Source organism: Cervus elaphus, chromosome 11 (genome assembly GCF_910594005.1).
Source record: "Cervus elaphus chromosome 11, mCerEla1.1, whole genome shotgun sequence".
In the NCBI taxonomy this organism is placed as follows: domain Eukaryota; kingdom Metazoa; phylum Chordata; class Mammalia; order Artiodactyla; family Cervidae; genus Cervus; species Cervus elaphus.
The window spans coordinates 33,851,287-33,874,769 of NC_057825.1; the positions used below are offsets into that span (position 1 = coordinate 33,851,287).

At 41.4% G+C, this 23,483-nt stretch overlaps 2 protein-coding genes and 1 non-coding gene across 4 annotated transcripts in view; 2 read left to right on the top strand and 1 right to left on the bottom strand.

Moving 5' to 3' along the window:
- Nucleotides 1-3,273, bottom strand: CCDC121 (coiled-coil domain containing 121). The gene is made up of 2 exons (XM_043917456.1): nt 2,589-3,273; nt 1-1,778 (listed from the first exon to the last, which is right to left on the bottom strand). The coding sequence occupies exons 1-2, from the start codon at nt 3,230-3,232 to the stop codon at nt 824-826; spliced, it is 1,599 nt and encodes a 532-aa protein (XP_043773391.1). The 5' UTR covers nt 3,233-3,273; the 3' UTR covers nt 1-823.
- Nucleotides 3,271-23,483, top strand: part of GPN1 (GPN-loop GTPase 1) — a 26,229-nt gene continuing 6,016 nt past the window's right edge. Inside the window, exons 1-12 of one of the 2 annotated variants that reach the window (XM_043917460.1) lie at nt 3,271-3,419; nt 4,094-4,187; nt 12,014-12,053; nt 12,854-12,920; nt 13,797-13,834; nt 17,124-17,202; nt 17,413-17,507; nt 18,455-18,500; nt 19,356-19,502; nt 20,272-20,354; nt 21,593-21,632; nt 22,532-22,622. In XM_043917460.1, the coding sequence (XP_043773395.1) occupies nt 3,309-3,419; nt 4,094-4,187; nt 12,014-12,053; nt 12,854-12,920; nt 13,797-13,834; nt 17,124-17,202; nt 17,413-17,507; nt 18,455-18,500; nt 19,356-19,502; nt 20,272-20,354; nt 21,593-21,632; nt 22,532-22,622 (931 nt within the window). In that variant the 5' untranslated portion in view covers nt 3,271-3,308. Of the gene's footprint in view, nt 3,420-3,451; nt 4,007-4,093; nt 4,188-12,013; nt 12,054-12,853; nt 12,921-13,796; nt 13,835-17,123; nt 17,203-17,412; nt 17,508-18,454; nt 18,501-19,355; nt 19,503-20,271; nt 20,355-21,592; nt 21,633-22,531; nt 22,623-23,483 lie in introns of those variants that run through there. The other variant, XM_043917461.1, reaches the window with a different exon arrangement.
- On the top strand, nt 14,672-14,778 carry LOC122704219. Its single transcript, XR_006343820.1, has one exon. It is a non-coding gene; the product is annotated as a U6 spliceosomal RNA (small nuclear RNA).

Consider the following 23,483-nt stretch of genomic DNA (forward strand, 5'->3'; position numbering starts at 1 on the left):
CCTTCATAAAGAATCTGCTTGCAATGCAGGAGACCCAGGTTCAATCCCTGGGTCAGGAAGATACCCTGGAGAAGGGAATGGCTACCCAATCCTTGCCTGGAGAATTTCATGGACAGAGGAGCCTGGTGGGCTACAGTCCATGGGGTCACAAAGTGTCAGACACGACTGGGCAACTAACATCACACAGTTTACTCAAAATTGTATGGGCTGAGCATCAGATAGCAGGTCATCTTGTTTACACTTGCTGTTACTAATCTTTCAATCATGAGAAAACTACAGAAGCAGCTACTTGATCACCAGCACAGACTTTATAAAGAAGTTTGAAAACACTGCACATGTGTGCTAAGGTGGCCAAAGAAGGGAGGATACATGGACATTGGTTGTTTACAGAGCACAAAGCAGAATCTAACAATCTGAAATGCTATTCCTCAGGAGTTTCTTTTTCTGTAAAGAAACCTAACTTAGCTAGGTGGAACACACCACACAACTGTTTTTCTGTCACTTTCTCAAGGTGTTTTCTTGAGGTGGTTTCACAGGTGAATTTTTGGCAAATGGTACTGGGTTATCTGGAGGTATGAGGAACAGCCCAGTTATTACCAGGAGCTAATTAAAAAAAAAAAAAAAACCTAACTTAATGGGAAGCCAGTGCTACCAAATAATCTAGCAGTACTGGTTGAGAAAAACACCTACTCCTTCACATTAACACATTATAATGGGTATTTTATCATAGCAATCTGATATCTCAAAGCCTTCCTAACCAGGGTTATGTTATATAGCACCTAAGAACCCTTGCTCCAGTCTAGACTTAGTGTTATTTTAGAAATTACTTTGGATGCACCTTTGATTTGGTGCCTAGGGCAGGGTTCCTTGTGGCCTTCGGAGAACCCTGTCCATTTGGGCACCGATTACGCCTTTCTTGCAGCTGTTGCCTCCCTCGCCTTAAGCACTCCACGTACCAGTGCTCCTGTTGCAGCAGCAGCTGCTTCTTTTTTAATTGGCTGTGAGTACCCTCCAACTGATGGCATTTCTGAACTAACTCCGGCAGTTCCTTCTGTAACTGTTGGTGCTGTCTGTTGATGTTACTGTGGAACTCGGAAACGTGCTGCTTTGCTGCCTTCTCCAATGCCTGGTTCTTGCTTTTCAGCTCCTTTGTTAACTTCTTTCCCGACTCCCTTGCCTCTAGCTCACTCAGCTGTGCCTCCAGTAATGCTTTGTCCTGGAAGAACTGGACGAGCATCGCCTGTTTCTTTGCAGCTGTCTCAACGTGGGTCTTCTTTATCTCCTGCTGAAGTTTCTCAATTTCTCTGTCCTGTTTTTCCTTTATCACTGAAATGTCCCTCATTGCCTCCAACTGCTTATTCAAATTGGATAGGGTGTTTTCCTTCTCCAAGAGCTCTCTTTTAAGCGCTGAATTTTTGTTCGCATATTTGGAGGTTAATTCTTGTTTTCTTTGTTCAATCTTCACGCTTTGTTGTAGATAGTAGTTCCACAGCTTCTCGGTTCTCTGTCTAGACTCCTCCGTTTGCTTGGTCAGGTATTCCTGAAAGAACTGGTTTTCCTTCTGTATGTGATCTTTTTCCTCCAGTAGCTGCCGGGTTTCCACCACTAAGGGTTCTAGCCGAATTTGAGTTTCTTTGATTTCCTTGTCCAGCTTCATCATTTCCATTACTGCTCTTCCCTTAAACCTTTTCTCGACCTTTGTTAGTTTCTCTGGCTTGAGAAAAGTATGTATGAAATTAACATCTGGTTGAAGGGAATTACTGGTGTCCTCAGCCAACCTGAAAGAAGAAGTGAGACATTTGCTCATGTTTTTCATGAGAAATTAGAAAATAATTTTAAAAATGCACACTTGTACTGTAATTCATATATCAAGTATTTGGGAGGACAAATCAATGTCCCTCACACAAGGTAAGGGGGTAGGAGTGGTGGGGGGAGAGTGGTAGAACTAGGGGTAAAGACAAGGGAGTGAAATTTACAAGTGACATGTCTTCGCTGCAACCCTGAGAGGTAGTATCTCCAGCTTAAAGAGGGGAAAACAGGTTCAGAGAATTGAAGTGACTTCACCACAATGTACACCCCCAGAAATTCCTAGTTTCTCCAAACTAGGCTCTATGTATCTCCGGGCGGCCCAGCAACTCTGGGGCTTGGATCCTTCCAGGGTCCGGAGTCCTGCAGTCCTAAGCCGCTTAACGTCCTCAGCTGATGGCCAAGCCTCAGTTCAGTTCAGTTCAGTCGCTCAGTCCTGTCGGACTCTTTGCGACCCCATGGACTGCAGCACGCCAGGCCTCCCTGTCCATCATCAACTCCAGGAGTTTACTGAAACTCATGTCGATTGGGTCGGTGATGCCATCCAACCTCTGTCGTCCCCTTCTCCTCCTGACTTCAGAAGTTAACTCCAGGAATGTACAATGTACAACAGAGCCTGGGTGTAAAACCCACATCTCACAGCTTACTGAACACTAGAGTCACTCCAAAGGGCCATTGGAGCCAACCGGGTGATTGGGAGGAGCACATGCCTCAGCTTTTAGCTTCAGCTTTCCGGGTGCCAAGGGCTCTAGGGTGGAGGGAGGTGCCCCTTCAGTACCTACTTGACAAACTCGTCAGCCGACTGTTTTTCCCCGATGTCACGGTTCTGTCCCTTTCGGGAGACCACCAGGGAGCGAGAGCTACTTTTGGGGGCTGGCAACACTCGGAAATAGCGTGTCATTACGGGGGTTATCCCCAGTTTCTCTGAACTAGGCTCTGCGGATCTCGGCGTGGCCCAGCAACTCTGGGTCTCGCATCCCGTCAGGGTTCCCTGTCGTGCAGTCCTAAGCCGCCTAACATCCTCGGCTGACGGAACAGCTCTGACGGCCGGTTCTCCAGAGGCTCGGTTCCCCGCTCCCCGGGGGCTGACAGGAAAACGCACTTTCTTCACTAACGTAGCGCGGGAATACCTGGTCGTCCCTGGGGTCCCCGGGGTCCCTGGTGGACCCTGGGGTCCCTGATCGTCCTGCCCGCCCGGGATCCAGAGCTTTGACCTTCCCAGGCCCTGCCCGACGACCGTGAGCAGCTCTTTGGTTGGCCTTTTCCAGCCGTCCTCCCAGTGCCTCCACTTCCCTGACGGGGTCCCTAGTTGGGCCCCCATCCGGATCACAACGGACAGAAAAAGGTGCACGTCTCGCCCCTTGGCCCTGCCCTTACTGGCCGGTTGGGTTGGATTCGATTTGGTTTTGTTCGGTTCTAGTCTCATTCAGAATCCGGAAAGTCGCGGGTGTCTCTCTGGCAAGTAGCATCTCTATGGTCTAGTGGGCGGAGCCAGGAGCAAGATGGCCGCGCCCGCAGCTGCCACGGAATCTCAAGCTTCAGGAGGTCCCCAGTCCCCAGCGTGTCTGTTGGTTTTGGGAATGGCGGGGTCTGGGAAAACCACCTTTGTACAGGTGACCTACATGGCGCGGGCGTAGTCGGGGCGCGCGACAAGTTGTCTGTGGTGGGAGTAAGGCCAGGGGAAAAAGTGAGGAGGTATCTCTGGGGAGTTGGAGGGAACCGGCGCCTGCTTTCAGGGACACACCGGCAACTCCGGTTCCTTTCTCCGCGAAGCCTTCTCAGATCCTAACCTGGGTTCATTTAGACTCTTCTACGCACCATCAGTGCCGATTTGGTACGACCGTAGTTGGTATAGAAGTTGTCATGTTGCCAACTCCACAAGGCAGAGGCTTAAAGGAATTCTGGCGGTTAATAGAGTGCTAGGTTTCTGAAGTGTAGATTTCTAAAGAATTCTTTCTGGGATGCCTGCCATGTTTCAGGCACTGGGGATACAGCAGAAATGACAAAGTTCCCGCTTAGGTGGAGCTAATATTTTGGCGGGGAGATAGAAACCCCGCCCCCGCGCCAAGTTAAGTGATGGAGAGTAGAGGAGACTCTTGGATGTGCGACGAAGAAAGGTAGCATTTCAGCTGAGAGTGAATGTTGTAGGTGGAGATCAGAGACGAATAAGGTAGAGGGAAATGGAAGTACAATTCTTCTGGTAAGTTGGATAAAGGGGAGGAAGTTCACTCTTGTCCCTGTGTCCTGCTCTTGGTCTCAGTCCATCCCTCTCTCCATGTCATTGCAGAGGCTCACAGGATATCTGCATAGTCAAGGGTGTCCACCTTATGTGATCAACTTGGACCCAGCTGTGCATGAAGTTCCCTTTCCTGCCAATATTGGTGAGTAAACTCTGCCAGAACTTGTGTAAAGTTTCCTAGAGAATGGGAAGCTGTCAACCTATCCTACCCGTCTTCAATACTTATATTTTTAATGTTTTCTAAACTGCCTGATTTCATTTCCCTTAGATTTGCTAGTATCCTGAAACAGCCTTCTTCCTATTTCCCATTTTTTTCTTTGTTTACTCCCTCCCCTTCCTTGTTATTGTTGTTCAGTCCTTCAGTTGCTCAGTCATGTCCAACTCTTTTAGACCCATAGACTGCAGCACGCCAGGCTTTCCTGTCCTTCACCGTCTACTGGAGTTTGCTCAAATTCATATCCGTTGAATTGGTGATGCCTTCCAACCATCTCACCCTCTGTTGTCCCCTTCTCCTCCTGCCTTCAATCTTTCCCAGCATCAGGGTCTTCTCAAATGAGTTGGCTCTTCCCATCAGGTGGCCAAAGTACTGGAGTTTCAGCTTCAGCATCAGTCCTTCCAGTGAATATTCAGGGTTGATTTCCTCTAGGGTTGACTGGTTTGATCTCCTTTCTGTCCAAGGGACTCTCAAGAATCTTCTCCAGCACCAGGTTTGAAAGCATCAATTCTTTGGTGCTTAGCCTTCTCTGTGGTCCAACTCTCACATCCGTACATGACTACTGGAAAAATCATAGCTTTGACTATACAGACCTTTGTCTGCAAAGTAATGCCTCTGCTTTTCAATGTGTTGTCTAGGTTTATCATGGCTTTTCTTCCAGGGAGCAAGTGTCTTTTAATTTCATGACTGCAGCCATCATCTGCAGTGATTTTGGAGCCCAAGAAAATAAAGTTTGTCACTGTTTCCATTGTTTCCCCATGTATTTGCTGTGAAGTGATGGGACCAGATGCCATTAGTTTTTGAATGTTGAGTTTTAAGCCAGCCTTTTCATTGTCCTCTTTCACCTTCATCAAGAGACTCTTTAGTTCCTCTTTGCTTTCTGCCATTAGAGTGGTGTCATCTGCATATCTGAGGTTATTAATATTTCTTCCAGCAATCTTGATTCCAGCTTGAGCTTCATCCAGCCCAGCATTTCTCATGATGTACTCTGCATATAAGTTAAATAAGCAGGGTGACAATATACAGCCTTGATGTACTCCTTTCCCAATTTGAAACCAGTCTATTGTCCCATGTTCAGGGCTAACTGTTGCTTCTTGACCTGCATACAGGTTTCTCAGGAGGCAGGTAAAGTGGTCTGGTATTCCCATCTCTTTAAGAATTTTCCAGTTTGTTGTGATTCACACAGTCAAAGGTTTTAGCATAGTCAATGAAGCAGAAGTAGGTGTTTTTCTGGAGTTCCCTTACTTTTGCTATGATCCAATGGATGTTGGCAATTTGATTCTGGTTCCTCTGCCTTTTCTAAATCTAGCTTGTCCATCTTGAAGTTCTTGGTTCACATACTGTTGAAGCCTAGCTTGAAGCCTTGCTTGTGTGTGAAATCAGTGCAATTGTGTGGTAGTTTGAACATTCTTTGGCATTTCCCTTCTCTTTGGGATTGGAATGCACACTGACCTTTTCCAGTCCTGTGGCCACTGCTGAATTTTCCAAATTTGCTGGCATATTGAGTGCAGCACTTTAACAGCAACATCTTTTAGGGTTTTCAGTAGCTCAGCTGGAATTCCATCACCTCCACTAGCTTTGTTTGTAGTAATACTTCCTAAGGCCCACTTGACTTCACATTCCAGGATGTCTGGCTCTAGGTGAATGATCACACCATTGTGGTTATCCAGGTCAAAACTTTTTTGTACAGTTCTGTGTATTCTTGCCACCTCTTCTTAATATCTTCTGCTTCTGTTAGGCCCATGCTGTTTCTGTCCTTTATTGTGCCCATCTTTGCATGAAAAGTTCCTTTGGTATCTCTGATTTTCTTGAAGAGATCTCTGGTCTTTCCCATTCTATTATTTTCTTCTATTTCTTTGCATTGACTTAAGAAGGTTTTCTTATCTCTCCTTGTTATTATTTGGAACTTGCCCATTCAGATGGGCATATCTTTCCTTTTCTCCTTTGCCTTTTGTGTCTCTTCTTTTCTCAGCTATTTGTAAGGCCTCCTCAGACCACCATTTTGCCTTTTTGCATTTCTTGGGGATGGTTTTGATTACTGCCTCCTGTACAATGTCACAAACTTCTGTCCATAGTTCTTCTGGCACTCTATCAGATCTAATCCCTTGAATCTATTTGTCACTTCCACTGTATGAGTGTAAGGGATTTGATTTAGGTCATACCTGAATGGCCTAGTGCTTTTCCCTACTTTCTTTAAGTCTGAATTTTGCAATAAGGAGTTCATGATCTGAGCCACAGTTGGCTCCTGGTCTTGTTTTTATTGACTGTACAGAACTTCTCCATCTTTGCCATTATGTTTGTGAAGAACATAATCAATCTGATTTTGGTATTGACCATCTGGTGATGTCCGTGTTTACAGTTATCTCTTGTGTTGTTGGAAGAGTGTGTTTGCTATGACCAGTGCGTTCTCTTGGCAAAACTCTATTAGCCTTTGCCCTGCTTCATTTTGTACTCCAAGGTCAGGCTTGCCTGATACTCCAGGTATCTCTTGACTTCCTACTTTTGCATTCCAGTCCCCTATAATGAAAAGGACATTTGTGTGTGTGTGTGTGTGTGTGTGTGTGTTAGTTCTGGAAGGTCTTGTGTGTCTTCATAGAACCATTCAACTTGGACTTCTTCAACATTAGTGGTTGGGGCATAGACTTGGATTACTGTGATATTGAATGGTTTGCCTTGGAAATGAACAGAGATCATTCTGTCATTTTTGAGAATACATTCAAGTACTGCATTTTGTACTCTTGTTGACTATGAGGGCTACTCCACTTCTTTAAGGGATTCTTGCCCACAGTAGTAGATATAATGGTCATCTGAATTAAATTCGCCCATTCCGGTCCATTTTAGTTCACTGATTCCTAAAATATTGATGTTCACTCTTGCCATCTCATGTTTGACCACTTACTATTTACCTTGATTCATGGATCTAACATTCCAGGTTCCTGTGCAATATTGTTCTTTACAGCATTGGACTTTACTTTCACCACCAGACATATCCGTAGCTGGGTTTCGTTTCCTCTTTGACTCAGCCTCTTCATTCCTTCTAGAGCTGTTTCTTGACTCTTTTCCAGTAGCATATTGGAAGTTCATCTGACCTGGGAAGTTCATCTTTCAGTGTCATATCTTTTTGCCTTTTCACATTGTTCATGGGGTTCTCAAGGCAAGAATGCTGAAGTGGTTTGCCATTCCCTTGTCCAGTGGACCATGATTTGTCAGAACTTTCCACCATGACCCGTCCATATTGGGTGACCCTACACGGCATGACTGATAGATTCATTGAGTTAGAGAAGGCTGTGGCCTGTGTGATCATTTTGGTTACTTTTCTGTGACTGTGGTTTTCGTTCTGTCTGCCCTCTGATGGATGAGTATAAGAGGCCTGTGTAAGCTTCCTGATGGGAGGAACTGGCTGTGGGGAAAACTAGGTCTTGCTCTGGTGGGCAAGGCCATGCTCAATAAATCTTGAATCCAATTTTCTGCTGATGGATGGGGCTGTGCTCCTTCCCTGTAGTTTGGCCTGAGGCAGCCCAATCTTAGAGGCTACAGACTCTATGGTTCAGTTCAGTTCAGTTGCTCAGTCGTGTCTGACTCTTTGCGACCCCATGAATCGCAGCACTCCAGGCCTCCCTGTCCATCACAAACTCCCAGAGTTTACTCAAACTCATGCCTATTGAGTCGGTGATGCCATCCAGCCATCTTATCCTCTGTCGTCCCCTTCTCCTCCTTCCCCCAATCCCTCCCAGCATCAGGGTCTTTTCCAATGAGTCAGCTCTTCGCATGAGGTGGCCAAAGTATTGGAGTTTCAGCTTCAGCATCAGTCCTTCCAATGAATACCCACGACTGATCTCCTGTAGGATGGACTGGTTGGATCTCCTTGCAGTCCAAGGGACTCTCAAGAGTCTTCTCCAACACCATAGTTCAAAAGCATCAATTTTTCGGCGCTCATCTTTCTTTCTTTCTTTCTTTTTTTTTTTTGCTCATCTTTCTTCACAGTCCAACTCTCACATCCATACATGACCACTGGAAAAACAATAGCCTTGACTAGACGGACCTTTGTTGGCAAAGTAATGTCTCTGCTTTTTAATATGCTGTCTAGGTTGGTTATAACTTTCCTTCCAAGGAGTAAGCATCTTTTAATTTCATGGCTGCAATCATCTGCAGTGATTTTGGAGCCCCCAAAAATAAAGTCTGACACTGTTTCCACTGTCTCCCCATCTATTTCCCATGAGGTAATGGGACCAGATGCCATGATCTTAGTTTTCTGAATGTTAAGCTTTAGGCCAACTTTTTCACTCTCCTCTTTCACTTTCATCAAGAGGCTCTTTAGCTCTTCTTCACTTTCTGCCATAAGGGTGGTGTCATCTGCATATCTGAGGTTATTGATATTTCTCCTGGCAATCCTGATTCCAGCTTGTGCTTCTTCCAGCCCAGCGTTTCTCATGATGTACTCTGCATAAAAGTTAAATAAGCAGGGTGACAATATACAGCCTTGATGTACTCCTTTTCATATTTGGAACCAGTCTGTTGTTCCATGTCCAGTTCTAACTGTTGCTTCCTGACCTGCATACAGGTTTCTCAAGAGGCAGGTCAGGTGGTCTGGTATTTCCATCTCTTTCAGAATTTTCCACAGTTTATTTTGATCCACAGAGTCAAAGGCTTTGGCGTAGTCAATAAAGCGGAAATAGATGTTTTTCTGGAACTCTCTAGCTTTTTCGATGATCCAGCGGATATTGGCAACTTAATCTCTGGTTCCTCTGCCTTTTCTAAAACCAGCTTGAACATCTGGAAGTTCTCGGTTCACATATTGCTGAAGCCTGGCTTGGAGAATTTTGAGCATTACTTTACTAGCGTGTGAGATGAGTGCAATTGTGCGGTAGTTTGAGCATTCTTTGGGATTGCCTTTCTTTGGGACTGGAATGAAAACTGACCTTTTCCAGTCCTGGGGCCACTGCTGAGTTTTCCAAATTTGCTGGCATATTGAGTGCAGCACTTTCACAGCATCATCTTTCTGGATTTGAAATAGCTCAACTGGAATTCCATCACATCCACTAGCTTTGTTCCTAGTGATGCTTTCTAAGGCCCACTTGACTTCACATTCCAGGATGTCTGGCTCTAGGTGAGTGATCACACCACTGTAATTATTTGATTCTATGACAGGGCTATAGATTTCCTTTTTTCCTTACCACTACTATTCTCTCTACCTCTTTTTGACCCGAGGGTGTCAGAGTATGGCTGTTTGGAAAAATGAAGTGACAGAAAGTCAATCCTCTGTCTTCTAAGACATAAACCCTTCAGCAGGCTCTGATACATAAACCTTGTGTATGTAGTTTCTTGTCTTCAAGTTTAGAGCATGAGGGTTTGGTGCATAGTCTGCTTACTGATCTGTAGCCATCTTGCAAAGTTACATGGGAAAATGTGTGTGTATATGCTGGTGTGCATTGTCATGGTAAGAGGTTCCCTCCCTCATCACACTCTGTGAGGATAAAAAAGATTAAGAATGGGTGAGAGCCAGTGTCCTGATACTTGATAGGATCTAGGCCTCCTGATTTTCAGACTATTCCTTGGTATTAGTCTTTTCTCCCCTGGTCTCTTTTTAATCTCATTAAGATTGTACTCCAAACATACTAATTAAGGAAGACCTGGTATTAAGAAGCAGAAATCATTATGGGAACAATTTTGGAGAAAAAATACTTCCATCTTTTCACTTAAAGACTCAGTTCAGTTCAGTCACTCAGTCATGTCCAACTCTTTGCGACCCCATGGACTGCAGCTTGCCAGGCTTCCCTGTCCGTCACTAACTCCCCGAGCTTGCTCAAACTCATGTCCATTGAGTCAGTGATGCCATCCAACCATCTCATCCTCTGTCGTCCCCTTCTCCTCCTGCCTTCAATCTTTCCCAGCATCAAGGTCTTTTCCAGTGAGTGGGCTCTTCCCATCAGGTGGCCAAAGTTTTGCAGTTTCAGCTTCAGCATCATTCCTTCCAGTGAACACCCAGGACTGATCTACTGTAGGATGGACTGGTTGGATCTCGTCGCAGTCCAAGGGACTCTCAAGAGGCTTCTCCAATACCACAGTTCAAAAGCATCAATCTTTGGCACTCAGCTTTCCTTATGGTCCAACTGTCACATCCATACATGACTACTGGGAAAACCATAGCTTTGACTAGATGGACCTTGTTGGCAAAGTAATGTCTCTGCTTTTTAATATGCTCTCTAGGTTGGTCATAGCTTTTCTTCCAAGGAGCAGTAGTTGATGGGGTAGGTCTACCAACTGCTGCTTAGGTTTAGTTAGATATTACTGGATAGATCAATTTCCTTTTTATTTTGAATTCCATCCAAATACATTTTTTTCTAGTTCTGTTGAGATATAATTGACATACATCATTGTATATGATTAAATTGTATAACATAATGGTTTGATTTAGAAATTCAGGAAGTGATTATCATAGTAAGTTTCAGTTCAGTTCAGTTGTTCAGTCATGTCCAACTCTTTGCGACCACATAAACTGCAGCACGCCAGGCCTCCCTGTCCATCACCAATTCCCGGAGGCTACTCAAAATCATGTCCATTGAGTCAGTGATGGCATCCAACCATCTCATCCTCTGTCGTCCCCTTCTCCTCCTGTCCTTAATCTTTCCCAGCATCAGGGTAGTGAACATCTATCGTCTCATATGATATAAAATTAAAGGAATGCAAAATCTTTTTCCCCTTGTTATGAGAACTCTTAATAGCTTTCATATGTAACATATAGCAGTGCTCGTTATGATTATAATATTGTATATTACATCCCTAGTATTTATTGGTGTTGGCATTGGAAGTTAGTACCTTTTGCCTACCTTCGTCCAATTGTTGCCTCCCTCTGTACCCACTTCTGGTAACTACAGATCCAGTCTGCTTTTTCTGTGTGTTTATTTGTCTTGCAGTGTAAGTGACCTGCCAAAGTATTATCATTAGTTCCTGGTACACAACATACTAATTTGAAATATCTGTAAACATTTCAAAATGATCGCTGTGACAAATTGAGTTAATATCTGTCACCATACAACAGTATTATATTATTATTGACTATATTCCCCACACTGTACATTTCACCCCCATGACTCATTTGTTTTGTAACTGAAAGTTTGTACTTTTTAATCTTCATCACTTATTTCTCTCCCTGACATCCACTCCCCAAGTTAATGCCTTTATAAAAGTATTATTGGCTTTAACGTAGTTACTAGTAAGTGAGGAGTAAGAAATAAGCCTTTTTTCTTGATTTAACTCCCTTTTTCTATATATATGGTCACTGAGAAAGTATTTAAGTTGTATAGAACTTTTCTTTTCATCTCAGACCATCCCTACTGTAACTGGAGAACTCCTAGCCTAAACTTCTTCTTCGGTTACTTGGCAGTTATCCTTGGCCATAAGGAAGTAAACCAGTGTGAAACTGGAGAAATTATTAACAGACAGTGCTGAGCATAGAAGCTTCAAAAGCTGGTTTCAGTTTCTTGTCGGGAGGGAAGATACTTCCAGGGTACCTTTTCTCCTCCTAGTCTGTTCCTGAACTTGCTTCTTTTGCTGTCACAGTTCAGTGATCTTAGCTTGAAAATTTATGAAACAGATTTGAAAAGTGACTTGGATGCTAAGAGAGAAACTGATTTGTTTCCTCAGAGGAAGCAGAGATGACTTGAGAGGTCAATTGGCTTAGATATTATAGACAGTCTGAAATTGTATTGTTTCTTATGTGTTAAATTCTATTTCTTTTTTTTTTTCCCCTGCAGACATTCGTGACACTGTGAAGTATAAAGAAGTCATGAAACAGTATCCTTTTCCACATCTACTTTGTTTTTGGCTCATCCCTGGTTAGTTACTGTCTGTGTATTGTGTAGCTTTGAAAAAATATCTGTGCCTTTCCTTGTGAATTATACTAGCAAAAACATTTGATAGCTTTCAAGTGACTTTATAAAGAGGAGGGATGATGAATGTGAGGAGAGGCACTGTAGGTGATTAGACATCCTATTTCAGCTTGTGAGTTCCATTTTCTGCCTTTGTCCCAAAGTGCAGGATGTTGTGATTAGCACGGAGGATGAGAGGCTAGCTGGTGGTGTGCCTGGGTCCACAAGGTAGTATTACCTGGGTGGATAAAGCTATTGGTCACCATCTCTTTAGACTGGGAAACTCAAAGGTTAGTAAGATCAACTCTAAGTTTTGGGTTGGTCAACTCTTAGTACATTGCCCATAAAATGTGTACTTTCCCTTTAGGTCCTACTGAGTAGGAAGACTGACTCCAGTCCTCAGGTGACTTGATGAGTGAGAATCGGAGCAAGGAGTGGTACATAGATGATCTTCATGGCTAATGCTCTCAGGCTATCAATGCCTGAAATATCTGTCCATTCCATTTGGCCCCATTTTACGTGGCTGTTTTTAAACAATAAATGAATGAGGTAGATATAAATAATGAATGTTTCCCCATGAGGTTAAGATTGTATGGTACATTCTAGTCAATGGAACACTAATGTTATGCTGGGTTTTTGTGTGTGTGTGTGAGGGATTGTCAAGATAATAAACTTTATCATCTAAATTGATCTATAAGCAATTTAAATCCTTAACTTAATGTCTAGGTATGGACTTGGACCTAATGGTGGCATAGTGACCTCACTCAATCTCTTTGCTACCAGATTTGATCAGGTATATCTGTCTCTATTTACATAGACATGGCTGTGTTAAAACTTGTGACTCTTAAATGCCTTGGCTTGATCACATCGGGAAAGAAGGGCAATCCATCTGGATGTCCATATAGAACATAAGGAGGCATTTTGGTAGACAGAGAAGTAGGCAATGTGAGGATGATCAACACGGTGAGAGACTTCACACTGAATGTTTGTGGCAGCCAACACAGCAGACACCTAAGAGACTTGAGTTCTCTTGCTATCTCTCTTTTTTTTTTTTTTTTTGGCCATGTGTCTTGCAGGATCTTAGTTCCCCAGCCAAGGATTGAATCCTGGGTCTTTGGCATTGAAAACACGAGAGTCCTAACCACTGGACCGCCATGGAATCCCCCCGGGTTCTATTCTTGATCTGTTGTTGGCATGCAGTTTTACTCTGAGGGTGGGTTGGAGGGATGGGGAGTGGGAAGGTCTGCCAGGCAGAGAATGGAATGATTATGGGGCTTTTCACTTCCAGTAGATAGTTGTCATCTATGAGGTTTTCTCTGTCACATTCCACTTCCTTAAGAGTTTTGCATCACTATTTTTTTTTTAACCCTGGTTTCACCCAGTGAGACAAGCTGTTAACATTTTACCAAAGCACCAAGAAAGAGACTTGGGAGCGACAGATCAAGTCTTCAGCTGCTTAGGCCCTTGCCCTGTGCTCCAGGGGGTTGTGCTGCTGCAGGTGTGGCTTTGCTTCTGTAGTTCCATGAGCATGTTAGCTGGTGTCCTCAGATGGAGAACATAGAGATTCAGTTTTGAATGGTGCCTGTGAGGTGGGCCACTCTGGACAGGGCCCTGCAATTTTTTTTTGTTGAACCTGGATCCTGTTGTAATTGACATCTTTCCCTTTTAGGTGATGAAATTTATTGAGAAGGCCCAGAACATGTCTAAGTAAGTGATTTCAGTCTAATGCCTATTTATTACTCTGCAGTAGACGTGTTTCTAGGTGTTTTGAAAGATTTTGGGATACTCTCAAGTTTTGAAAGAGTGAAGTTTGAGATGAAACCATGACAAGTGAAAAAATTGTGGGCAAGAAGACAAGTCATTGAGATGCTCCACAATGTGGAGCTCGGTTTAATAGAATCGCACCCCCAATCATTTTGGAATATGGTTCTGGCTTCTTAGGAGGTATCTTTAGAATTTGAGTCAACTCACTTGTTCAATTGCCTTCTCTTACTTATTGGCATTAAAGTCTCTGAGATACCTTTCTAATCCTTATTTAAAGTAATATAATTCACATGATTCAGAGAGACTATTTTTTAATTTAAAAAAGTATTAAAACATAAAATAGAGTAATATTCTTATTATCATTGTCTATGATTAACTTGTTAAATTTTTAATAGGTTTGCTTTTTTAAAAGAAAGGAAGATAATTTATTGTTTTTGTAAAAAGTGTATAGACATTACTGTGAATATTTCCTACCATTCATAGATTTAAAATAGGAAGCTATCATCCTTCTTATCATTAGAAATAACAATCATTATTATCATTATTGCTACTATGAGGATATAGTAGCAGTGATTTATCATCCCAGGTGTTTCTGTTTATATGTACATAGATAGAAGGATGGCTGGATAAGGTGTTTTTACAAAAAAAGGATCATATAGGAGTAGTTTTTTATTTTTATTTTATTTACTTTTTTTTAGGAGTAGTTTTTTTAAAGTAACAGCTTTATTACAGTATGAATTCACAGACCGTAAAGTGCACTCTTTAAAAGTGTACAGCTTAGTGCTCGCTTCGGCAGCACATATACTAAAATTGGAACGATACAGAGAAGATTAGCATGGCCCCTGCGCAAGGATGACACGCAAATTCGTGAAGCGTTCCATATTTTTATAAATGTTAAAAAAAAAAGTGTACAGCTTAGTGGTTTTTGGTATATTCACACATTTGTGCATTGATCATAATCACCTGATTTCAGAACATTTTCATCTCCAAAAGAACCCCATTCTCATTAGCATTCATTCTATTCCCTGTTCCTCCAAGCTCCTGGTGGCTGCAGGCACCATTTTACAACATACATGCATTGAGGGTTCCATTTTCTATACATACTTATCAGTACTTATTACTGTTTTTGATTAGAGCCATCTTAGTGGGTACGAAGTGGTGTCACATTGTGTTTATGATATATATTTCCTAAATGATTAATGATGTTGAGCATCTTTTAGTGTACTTCTTAGCTATTGGTATATATTTGGAGAAATGTCTATTCGAATTTTTTGCTTTTGTTTTTTTAAATAAGTTTCCAGTATGCATTATAATTTAACATCTGTATACACTGCAGAGTGATCACCCCCAAAGGCCAGCTATCATCTGTCCCCATACAGTTGATCCCTTTCACCTCTGTGACCCACCCACAACTCCTTTCCCCTCTGGTAACCACTGATTTGTTCTCTGTATCTGTGAACTTGCTTTTGGTTGGTTTTCTTTTCTCTTTGTTTCATTCTCTCTCTTTTTCCCAGATTATTCCACCTATGAGTGAAATTGTACAGTACTTGTCTTTTTGCTTCTGATTTGTTTTACTTAGCGTCATCCATGTTGTCACAAATGGCAAGATTTCATTCTTTTTGTATGGCTAAATAGTTTTCTACTATGTGTATACCACGTCTTCTGTATCCATCCATCCATCGGTGAACACTTAAGTTGCTTCTGGGTGTTGGGTGTAGTACGTAGTGCTGCAATGAACATATGGGTGTGTATATTTTTTCTAATTAGTGTTTTTATATTCTTTGGGTAAATACCCAGAAGTGGAATCACTGAATCATATATGGTAGCTCTACCCTTCAATTTTTGAGGAATCTTCCTACTGTTTTTCATAGTGGCTGTACCAGTTTATACTCTCACTAACAGTGTACGAGTGTTTCTTTTTCTGTACATCTGCGTCAACACTTGTTATTTGTTATGTATTCGATAAGAGCCATTCTAACAAGTGTGAGGTGACATTTCACTGTGGTTTTGATTTGCATTTCCTTAGTAATTAGTGATGTTGAACATCTTTTCATGTGCCTATTGACCATCTGTGTAGCTTCTTTGGAGAAATGTCTACATATTATATCCTCTCTCATTTATAAATCATGTTGTTCGTGAATTGTATGTGTTCTTTATGTATTTTGGATACCAATCCCTAATCAGATATGATTTGCAAACATTTTCTGCTGTTCAGTAGGTTGCCTTTGGGTTTTTTTTTTAGCCATGCCCAGTGACTTGTGGGATCTTAGTTCCCTAGCCAGGTATTGAACCCTGGGCCACCACAGTGAAAGCGCCAAGTCCTAACCACTGGACCACCAGGGAATCCCCACCTTTTAGTTTCGATGATGTTTTCCTTTGCTGTGCAGAAGCTTTTTCATTTGATGTAGTCTCATCTTTTATTTTTGCCTTTGATTTCCTTGCTTTTGGTGTCCGATCCCCATCACTAAGACAGATGGCACTGAGGCTACTTCCTCTGTTTTCTTTCAGGTGTTACATTCAAGTCTTTCATCCATTTTGAGTTCATTTTTGTATGTGGAGTCGTCTGGTTTCATTCTCTTGCATATGACTGATTTTCCCAGCACCATTTCTTGAAGAGACTTCCCTTTCTCCATTGTATGTTCTTGGCTCCTTTGTTGTCAGTTAATTGTCCATATATGAGTGAATCTTTGTTCTTTTTTATAAACAGCTTTGTTGAGATATAGTTCATGTGCCATACACTTTACCCATTTTAATTGTGCAATTCTGTGGCTTTTATGGTAGTTATAGAATTGTACAGCCATCACCACAAGTTTAGAACATTGCATCCCCTCAAGAGGAGACCCTCTTCTTTAGTTACCACCTTCTTCTTTTTCTCTTCCTCCCTTCCCTCCGTTTTCCTCCAACCCCACTGCTAAGTAAACAGGTTTCCCAAGAGATTTACATACTGGTTTTGGTTATCTCTCATTTTTAATGCAGTGTGTTTCTAAAACTGTCAGTTTCCTCTGTGACTGCAGCACTGATGTATTGCTGCTCCTGCCAATGAACCTGAATACTGGACACTGATCAAAGCCTGGGGGAATGTGGTCTTCACTTTAATGGCAATGGGAAGACGTGAGACTTGGCATGGGAGGTTATTTCTTGTCTTAAATGCCCAGATGTTAATGTTTTGTGGTCTGGAATATCTTTCAGAATGCACAAATAAAAACTTCTTTTATGATCTTTTTTGACACAGGTATGTCTTAATTGACACACCTGGACAGATTGAGGTATTCACATGGTCAGCTTCTGGGACAATTATCACTGAGGCCCTGGTAAGTATTTTAGGACTTGTTACTGAGGGTTAAGTAGAGAGCCAGACAAGAGAAACTTCATATTTCTGCCTGGGAACTTATGTGGGATAGAGTCATAGAGCTCTGCACACCCTCCTATAGTGGTTCTTCCTCTCCACAGAGGGTAGGAGAAGAGTTTGGGGACAGGTCAAGGACCTTTTGACTAAAGCTGTGATTATTCTGTGGCTTTAGGCATCCTCGTTTCCAACGATTGTCATTTATGTAATGGACACATCTCGAAGTACCAACCCAGTGACCTTCATGTCCAATATGCTCTATGCCTGCAGGTAATGCATTATTGTTGGGCATAGTATTGTGTCAAGAAGTGAAGTCTCCACTTGTTCTTTTCCTTCATTTTTGAGTCCTGAGTGCTTCCCTCTCAGTTTGTGCTGCCCACACCCTCTTTAGTGGCTCTGGATTGGTGAGGGAAGAAAAGCACATATGCCTTGGCATCAGCCCCTGGTGGTCTTTCCCCTTTGCTTATTACAGAATAGGTGATGAATGAAAATGCACCTTCTGGTAGATGCATTGCCCCAGTTGAATGAAATCCAATTCTGAATAGAATAGAGGCTCTGATCTAAATGCTTTTTCTTTTTCTTTTTTTTTTCGTGCTAGGAAAAATGAGATGATAACATGAGGAGAGACTGAATTAAAGATTCATCCGTGACTCTGCATGCACATATTTTCTCAAGTGTGGTGCTATTAGGAGAGGAAGGGCATCTCCTACTAGGCTATGTTAGTGTGTTAGACCTAGGAGCAAGGTGGGCCATTATTAACACTGAGTTTAATTTTAGGCATTTGCAAAAAGCAAGCACTCCAGTTTGTCTCTTCTGATGTGACCAGGGATGTTCCTTCCTGTTAAACACAAGAAATCCTGGTCCAAATAGAAATCTGATGTTTGATAGCATGATTTTGTCTTCATAGTAACTGTTTAATAAACAGTTAATTTGGTGAAAACACACACACACACACACACACATACATAAACATACCCAGGATCAGTACCAAAGCATTATTACTCCAAGAATAGGAGAGAGTGTGTATGTGTGTTATTTGCTTAGTGGTAGTGGTTTCCTGCTTGGGATGGGAACACACGTGAGTGCTGTGTGAAAATGGATACCTGTATTTAGAGTCTGAACCCCTCTCCCTTTTAATTACTCAGTTCCATTGGATTAATAATGCAAGCAGGAGCTTAAGTGCTTTTACTAATAATGCCTTCATATTTGATTTTCAGCATCTTATACAAAACCAAGCTGCCTTTTATTGTGGTCATGAATAAAGTAAGTGGAGTCTTCTTCCTGTCTTGCCTGAATATTTCTTTTCATTAGAACCTTGTGTTAGAAGTTTGGTTAGGTGAGAGGGATGATTTCAGATGCTGGAGAGCAGATTTAAGCTAACTGAAAGCAAAGTTGTGAGCACTTCTCAGAAATGGACTCAATTAAATTGAATGAATATATGTCACTGATTCTTCTCCAAAGTTAATTTAGGCTAAATAGAGTAGCTCCTGGTCCACAGCATATGGGTTGTCCCTCAAGATCAGGACTGTGTAATGGTGGAGGGCCTGCCAGTCTATGGGGAGTGGCAGTTAAAACAAAACCAAAACTTCTCTGTGGTTGGTTGTTGGCCAGAATGCAAGAGACTGTGTACTTGACTTTGGAGCCTGGAAAATGTTGGCCTCCACTGTGGCCATGGTCACTTGGCAGTGGATAGTGAAGGGTCTGTTTTAACCTGGAATATACAGATCTTCATTTAATTATTTATACTGCACAGTAGTCTTGGCTCTTTGTGGCTTGTTTCAGTGGAGGAGGAAATGGGGGAAGCAGAGAAGGAAAATATATGAATGATTGCTGTTTGTTGTCACCACTTAATTAAAAGAAATTGGGAGGAGGAACTTCCCTGATGGTCCAGTGGTTAAGACTCCACACTTCCACTGCAGGGGTCATGGGTTCAATCCCTGGTCAGGGAACTAAGATCCACATGCTGTGGGATGTGGCCAAAAGTTTTAAAATTGTTTAAATTAAAAATAAATAAATAAAAATTTTAATTAAAAAATTAGTTTAAAAAAATAAAAATTCCCATTGTTTGGGGTCTGACCTCATCTCTGGTTGCTGATAATTGTCTTCTCTCTGGTACAGACTGACATCATTGACCACAGCTTTGCAGTGGAATGGATGCAGGATTTTGAGGCTTTCCAAGATGCCTTGAATCAAGAGACTACATACGTCAGTAACCTGACTCGTTCAATGAGCCTGGTGTTAGATGAGTTTTACAGCTCACTCAGGGTAAACTTTCTCTCTTGCTTATGCTGTCCATCTCTCCAGTTAATCTATTAATCCAGAGGGCTGGCTTTGAACATATCTTTGGAGAGGAAGTTCATTCCTTTACGAAAAGTAATTTGTAAGGCATTACTTATTAAAAACTGGAGATTTAAAAGATAAATATGATAGAGACCCTACTTTCAGAGAGTTTATCATCTAGTTAGGAAAGAACACTAAACACAGAGTTGAAATACAATGTATTGTAATTTATATTTTGATATATTAGGAAAGATTAAAAGTTGGCCTGATAGTGGTTAGGTGGTAGATCACTTTTGAAATGAGGGATTTTGGAGGATATAGCACATATAGGTGTGCTTTGAAGGAAGGGTAAGATTTGTGTAAGGAAAAGAGGGTGTGGGTAGCAAGGAGTATATTCACTGTCCAAGCAAAAACATTGAGATACTAATTTTTATAGAGAACAGACTGTGGTTTGATGTGATAGGGAACAGATGAAAAGAACTGCTGCTTGTTTGGTCCTCATTTTCTTTTTCACTTCTCTACTTTCCATGGACTTATTACCATGACTTTTAAACTTAAAAAATTAAAAAATTTTTATTTCCATGACTTTTGAGTAAGCATGCTGTTCTGTATTGTTTTAGCATCATTCTTTACCAGGGACTTCTTAACTTCCAAACTTCTTCTATGAAGATTTTATGAAATTTGAACCAAATAATGTACACTGTTTAAAAATATGCAGTTGTTTCCTCAGTGGCATTAATGATGCTTTTGGCAGGTGGTGGGTGTGTCTGCTGTTCTGGGTACAGGATTAGAAGAACTCTTCGTGCAAGTTTCCAGTGCCACAGAAGAATATGAAAGGTGAGGATAAAAGAACATTTTATTGATGACATTCTTAGTTACTCACAATTCTGATATGACAGCAGTTTTGTTAGGCAAAATGTTTTGGTTTTCATGTTTGTATTATATTTTCCATGTAGATGTGTACCGGGTCTCATCACATTTAGGGTTAACAAGTACCCATTAGTTTAAAAAAAAACAAAAAAACCCACAATAATATAAAATCTTCACTTTATTGAATGATGAAGAACAGGAGTCATCAGGTATTGTAAAAGTCAGATATTAAATATTTTTGGCTTTGTGGACTGTAATAACTCTTATCATTGTGGTGCAAAAGCACCTATAGACAATTCCTAAACAATTGGGTGTGGCTGTGTTCCAATAAGACTTTATTTATAAAAATAGACAGTGGGCTGGATTTGGCCTGTTTGCTACATTTGTTGACCCCCGATTAAGAACATAGACTTTGGAGTCAGATAGACATGAGTTAGACTTCTTTTTCCTTTGTTTAATAAGTGAGTAACTGTAGCATTTATTGTTAAGGTTGGTCATTGTGAGGATTATTTGAGATTATTTGAGATGATATACCTAAAGCACGTAGCGTAATTGCTGACACAATGAAAGCATGTTTCTTTATAAATGATTGTTATAACTGTTGTTGTGGTTAATACTGGAGTTCCATTTATCTAAAGGAAAGTGGAGTCAGAGCACCTATACACTTCCCTTAGGTCCGATAGCTGGCTGCTTTCTAGCAAGCTTCATACTTAGTACGATCCTAGTAGCCACATTATTATTTTCAGACATTATTTTTTGTTCATCAGACAAGGATTGTGGGTTTTTTGTGGTTTTTTTTTGCGAGTGTTATCAAAGTCTCAGGATAGACTCTTTTCTGTATCCTTTGTTGCCCAGATGAATGACATAATTTATATACTGGGCTTCCTGAGTAGGCCTAGCTTCTTTTACTCATGATTTAAACATCTTTTATTCATGTTCATCCAAGTGTATGATGAACTCATCAGTCATGGTCTCTCCAGAGTTGATCTTCCCAGCTCAGCAGTCAGTCTTTTGTCTCTGCTGGTTTCAGGGTGGGGGGCATGTACCTTGCTTTTAATTCCTTAGGGATAGAGTCTTAGTGACTAAGATTTGTTACATCTGATGTTTGGTGACATAAGATCTTTTGTTATCATCAAAATACTAGGAAAATAGAAGTAACATGATAAATTATTAATCAAAGGGATTTAGAGTGTTTCTCTTTCCAGAGAGTATCGTCCCGAATATGAACGTCTGAAGAAATCACTGGTAAGATAAGAGGCTGTTTGTGTTTTAGGGCTACTAAAAAACAGTCTCAAACTATGTCCTAATCCTTCTATTGTAAGTTATTTTGTTTTGGTTTATCCTTTAGATACTTGTAATGGCTTTCCTTGTAGCTCAGCTGGTAAGGAATCCGCCTACAATGCAGGAGACTTGGGTTCGATCTCTGGGTTGGGAAGATCCCCTGGAGAAGGGAAAGGCTACCCACTCCAGTGTTGTGGCCTGGAGAATTCCATGGACTACAGTCCATGGGGTCGCAAAGAATCAGACAGGACTGAGCGACTTTCACTGTCACTTAGATACTTGTGAAGGATACATGTATCTTTTAGATATAATGTATCCTTTAGATACTTGTTAATTTGATCTATAAATTTGTATGTATGCTGTCTGGATGCAGAAAGACCTCTTTTTTTCTTCTCTAAATTTGAAGTAATAAAAATCAGGTTTATCCTGTTATATGTGCTGAGCCCTTCTAGTGCTACACCTCCACCCTGACTCCAAGGTCCATTTAAAGGCTGTTGTAGAATTTTGTTTAAGAACAGAGAGGCAGTTCATAACTCTTACCCCAAATGATCAGGTGTCCTGTCCCCATTGGCTCCATTGGACATCTTATGATTCAGCCTTCCTGCTATGTATACTTGAGGGTTCTTTTGAAGATTCTGTGTCTAGTTTCTGAAACCTCTAATACAGTCTGCAGAGCCCTTTGGAATGAATTTATGCTAATATGGGCCCACATTGATTAGTGTTTCTGTCATCATTCATCCCTTACCTCCCTCATTGTTTAAGTAGCCTCTAGTATTTGTATAATTTGTCATTTCCATTAGAAGTCTGGCATCTAACTTGGGCCTTCTTTTTTAATATAATGACATATTTTTCTATGTATATAGGCCAGTGCACAGAGCCAGCAGCAGAAAGAACAACTGGAACGCCTCCAGAAAGATATGGGCTCTGTAGCCTTGGACACAGGAATTGCCGCAGGTACTGGAGGGTCTTCTGGTGTTAGGAACTAAAAGAAGGGTACAGTTATCTCCCCTTAGTAGTTAGGTGTTTGGATTTAAGGGAGAGAAAGAGAAAAGGATAAAGTAAATGTGGTATTTTATATCTGTCAATCAATTTAGATAAATCCTAGATCCAACAAGTAATTGGCCACCCATGTTTCCCAACTGAGCTTTTTTAACCTTTTAGGCTCCTGAAGAGGGAGTGGTGGTGACATCCCATGGCCTTAGGTTACATGGCTTGATGTTAGGTTCTCCTAGAGACCATTCCCTAACAAGCTGAATCCTCTGCTCAGGACTCAAACCCACTTGATTAGACTTTCTCCTGATTATTGGAGCTCAGCCCTTACTTAGTTTCCCTGTGTAGGGAGCTTACTTCTATTAGTATATTCAGTTTTCCATTTTTTTCTCCTATTTTTCTTTTAAAATTAATTTATTTTAATTGGAGGCTAATTACTTTACAATATTGTAGTGGTTTTTGCCATACATTAACACGAATCAGCCATGGGCGCACATGTGTTCCCCATCCAGAACCCCCCCTCCCACTTCCTTCCCCATTCCATCCCCCAGGGTCATCCCAGTGCACCAGCCCTGAGCACCCTGTCTCATACATCGAACCTGGTCCAGTGATCCACTTCACATATGATAATATACATGTTTCAACCCTACTCTCTCAAATCATCCCATCCTCGTCTTCTCCCAGAGTCCAAAAGACTGTTCTTTACTCCTGTGTATCTTTTGCTGTCTCACATATAGGGTCATCATTACCATCTTTCTAAACTCCATATATATGCGTTAGTATACAGTGTTTGTGTTTTTCTTTCTGACTTACTTCAGTCTGTAT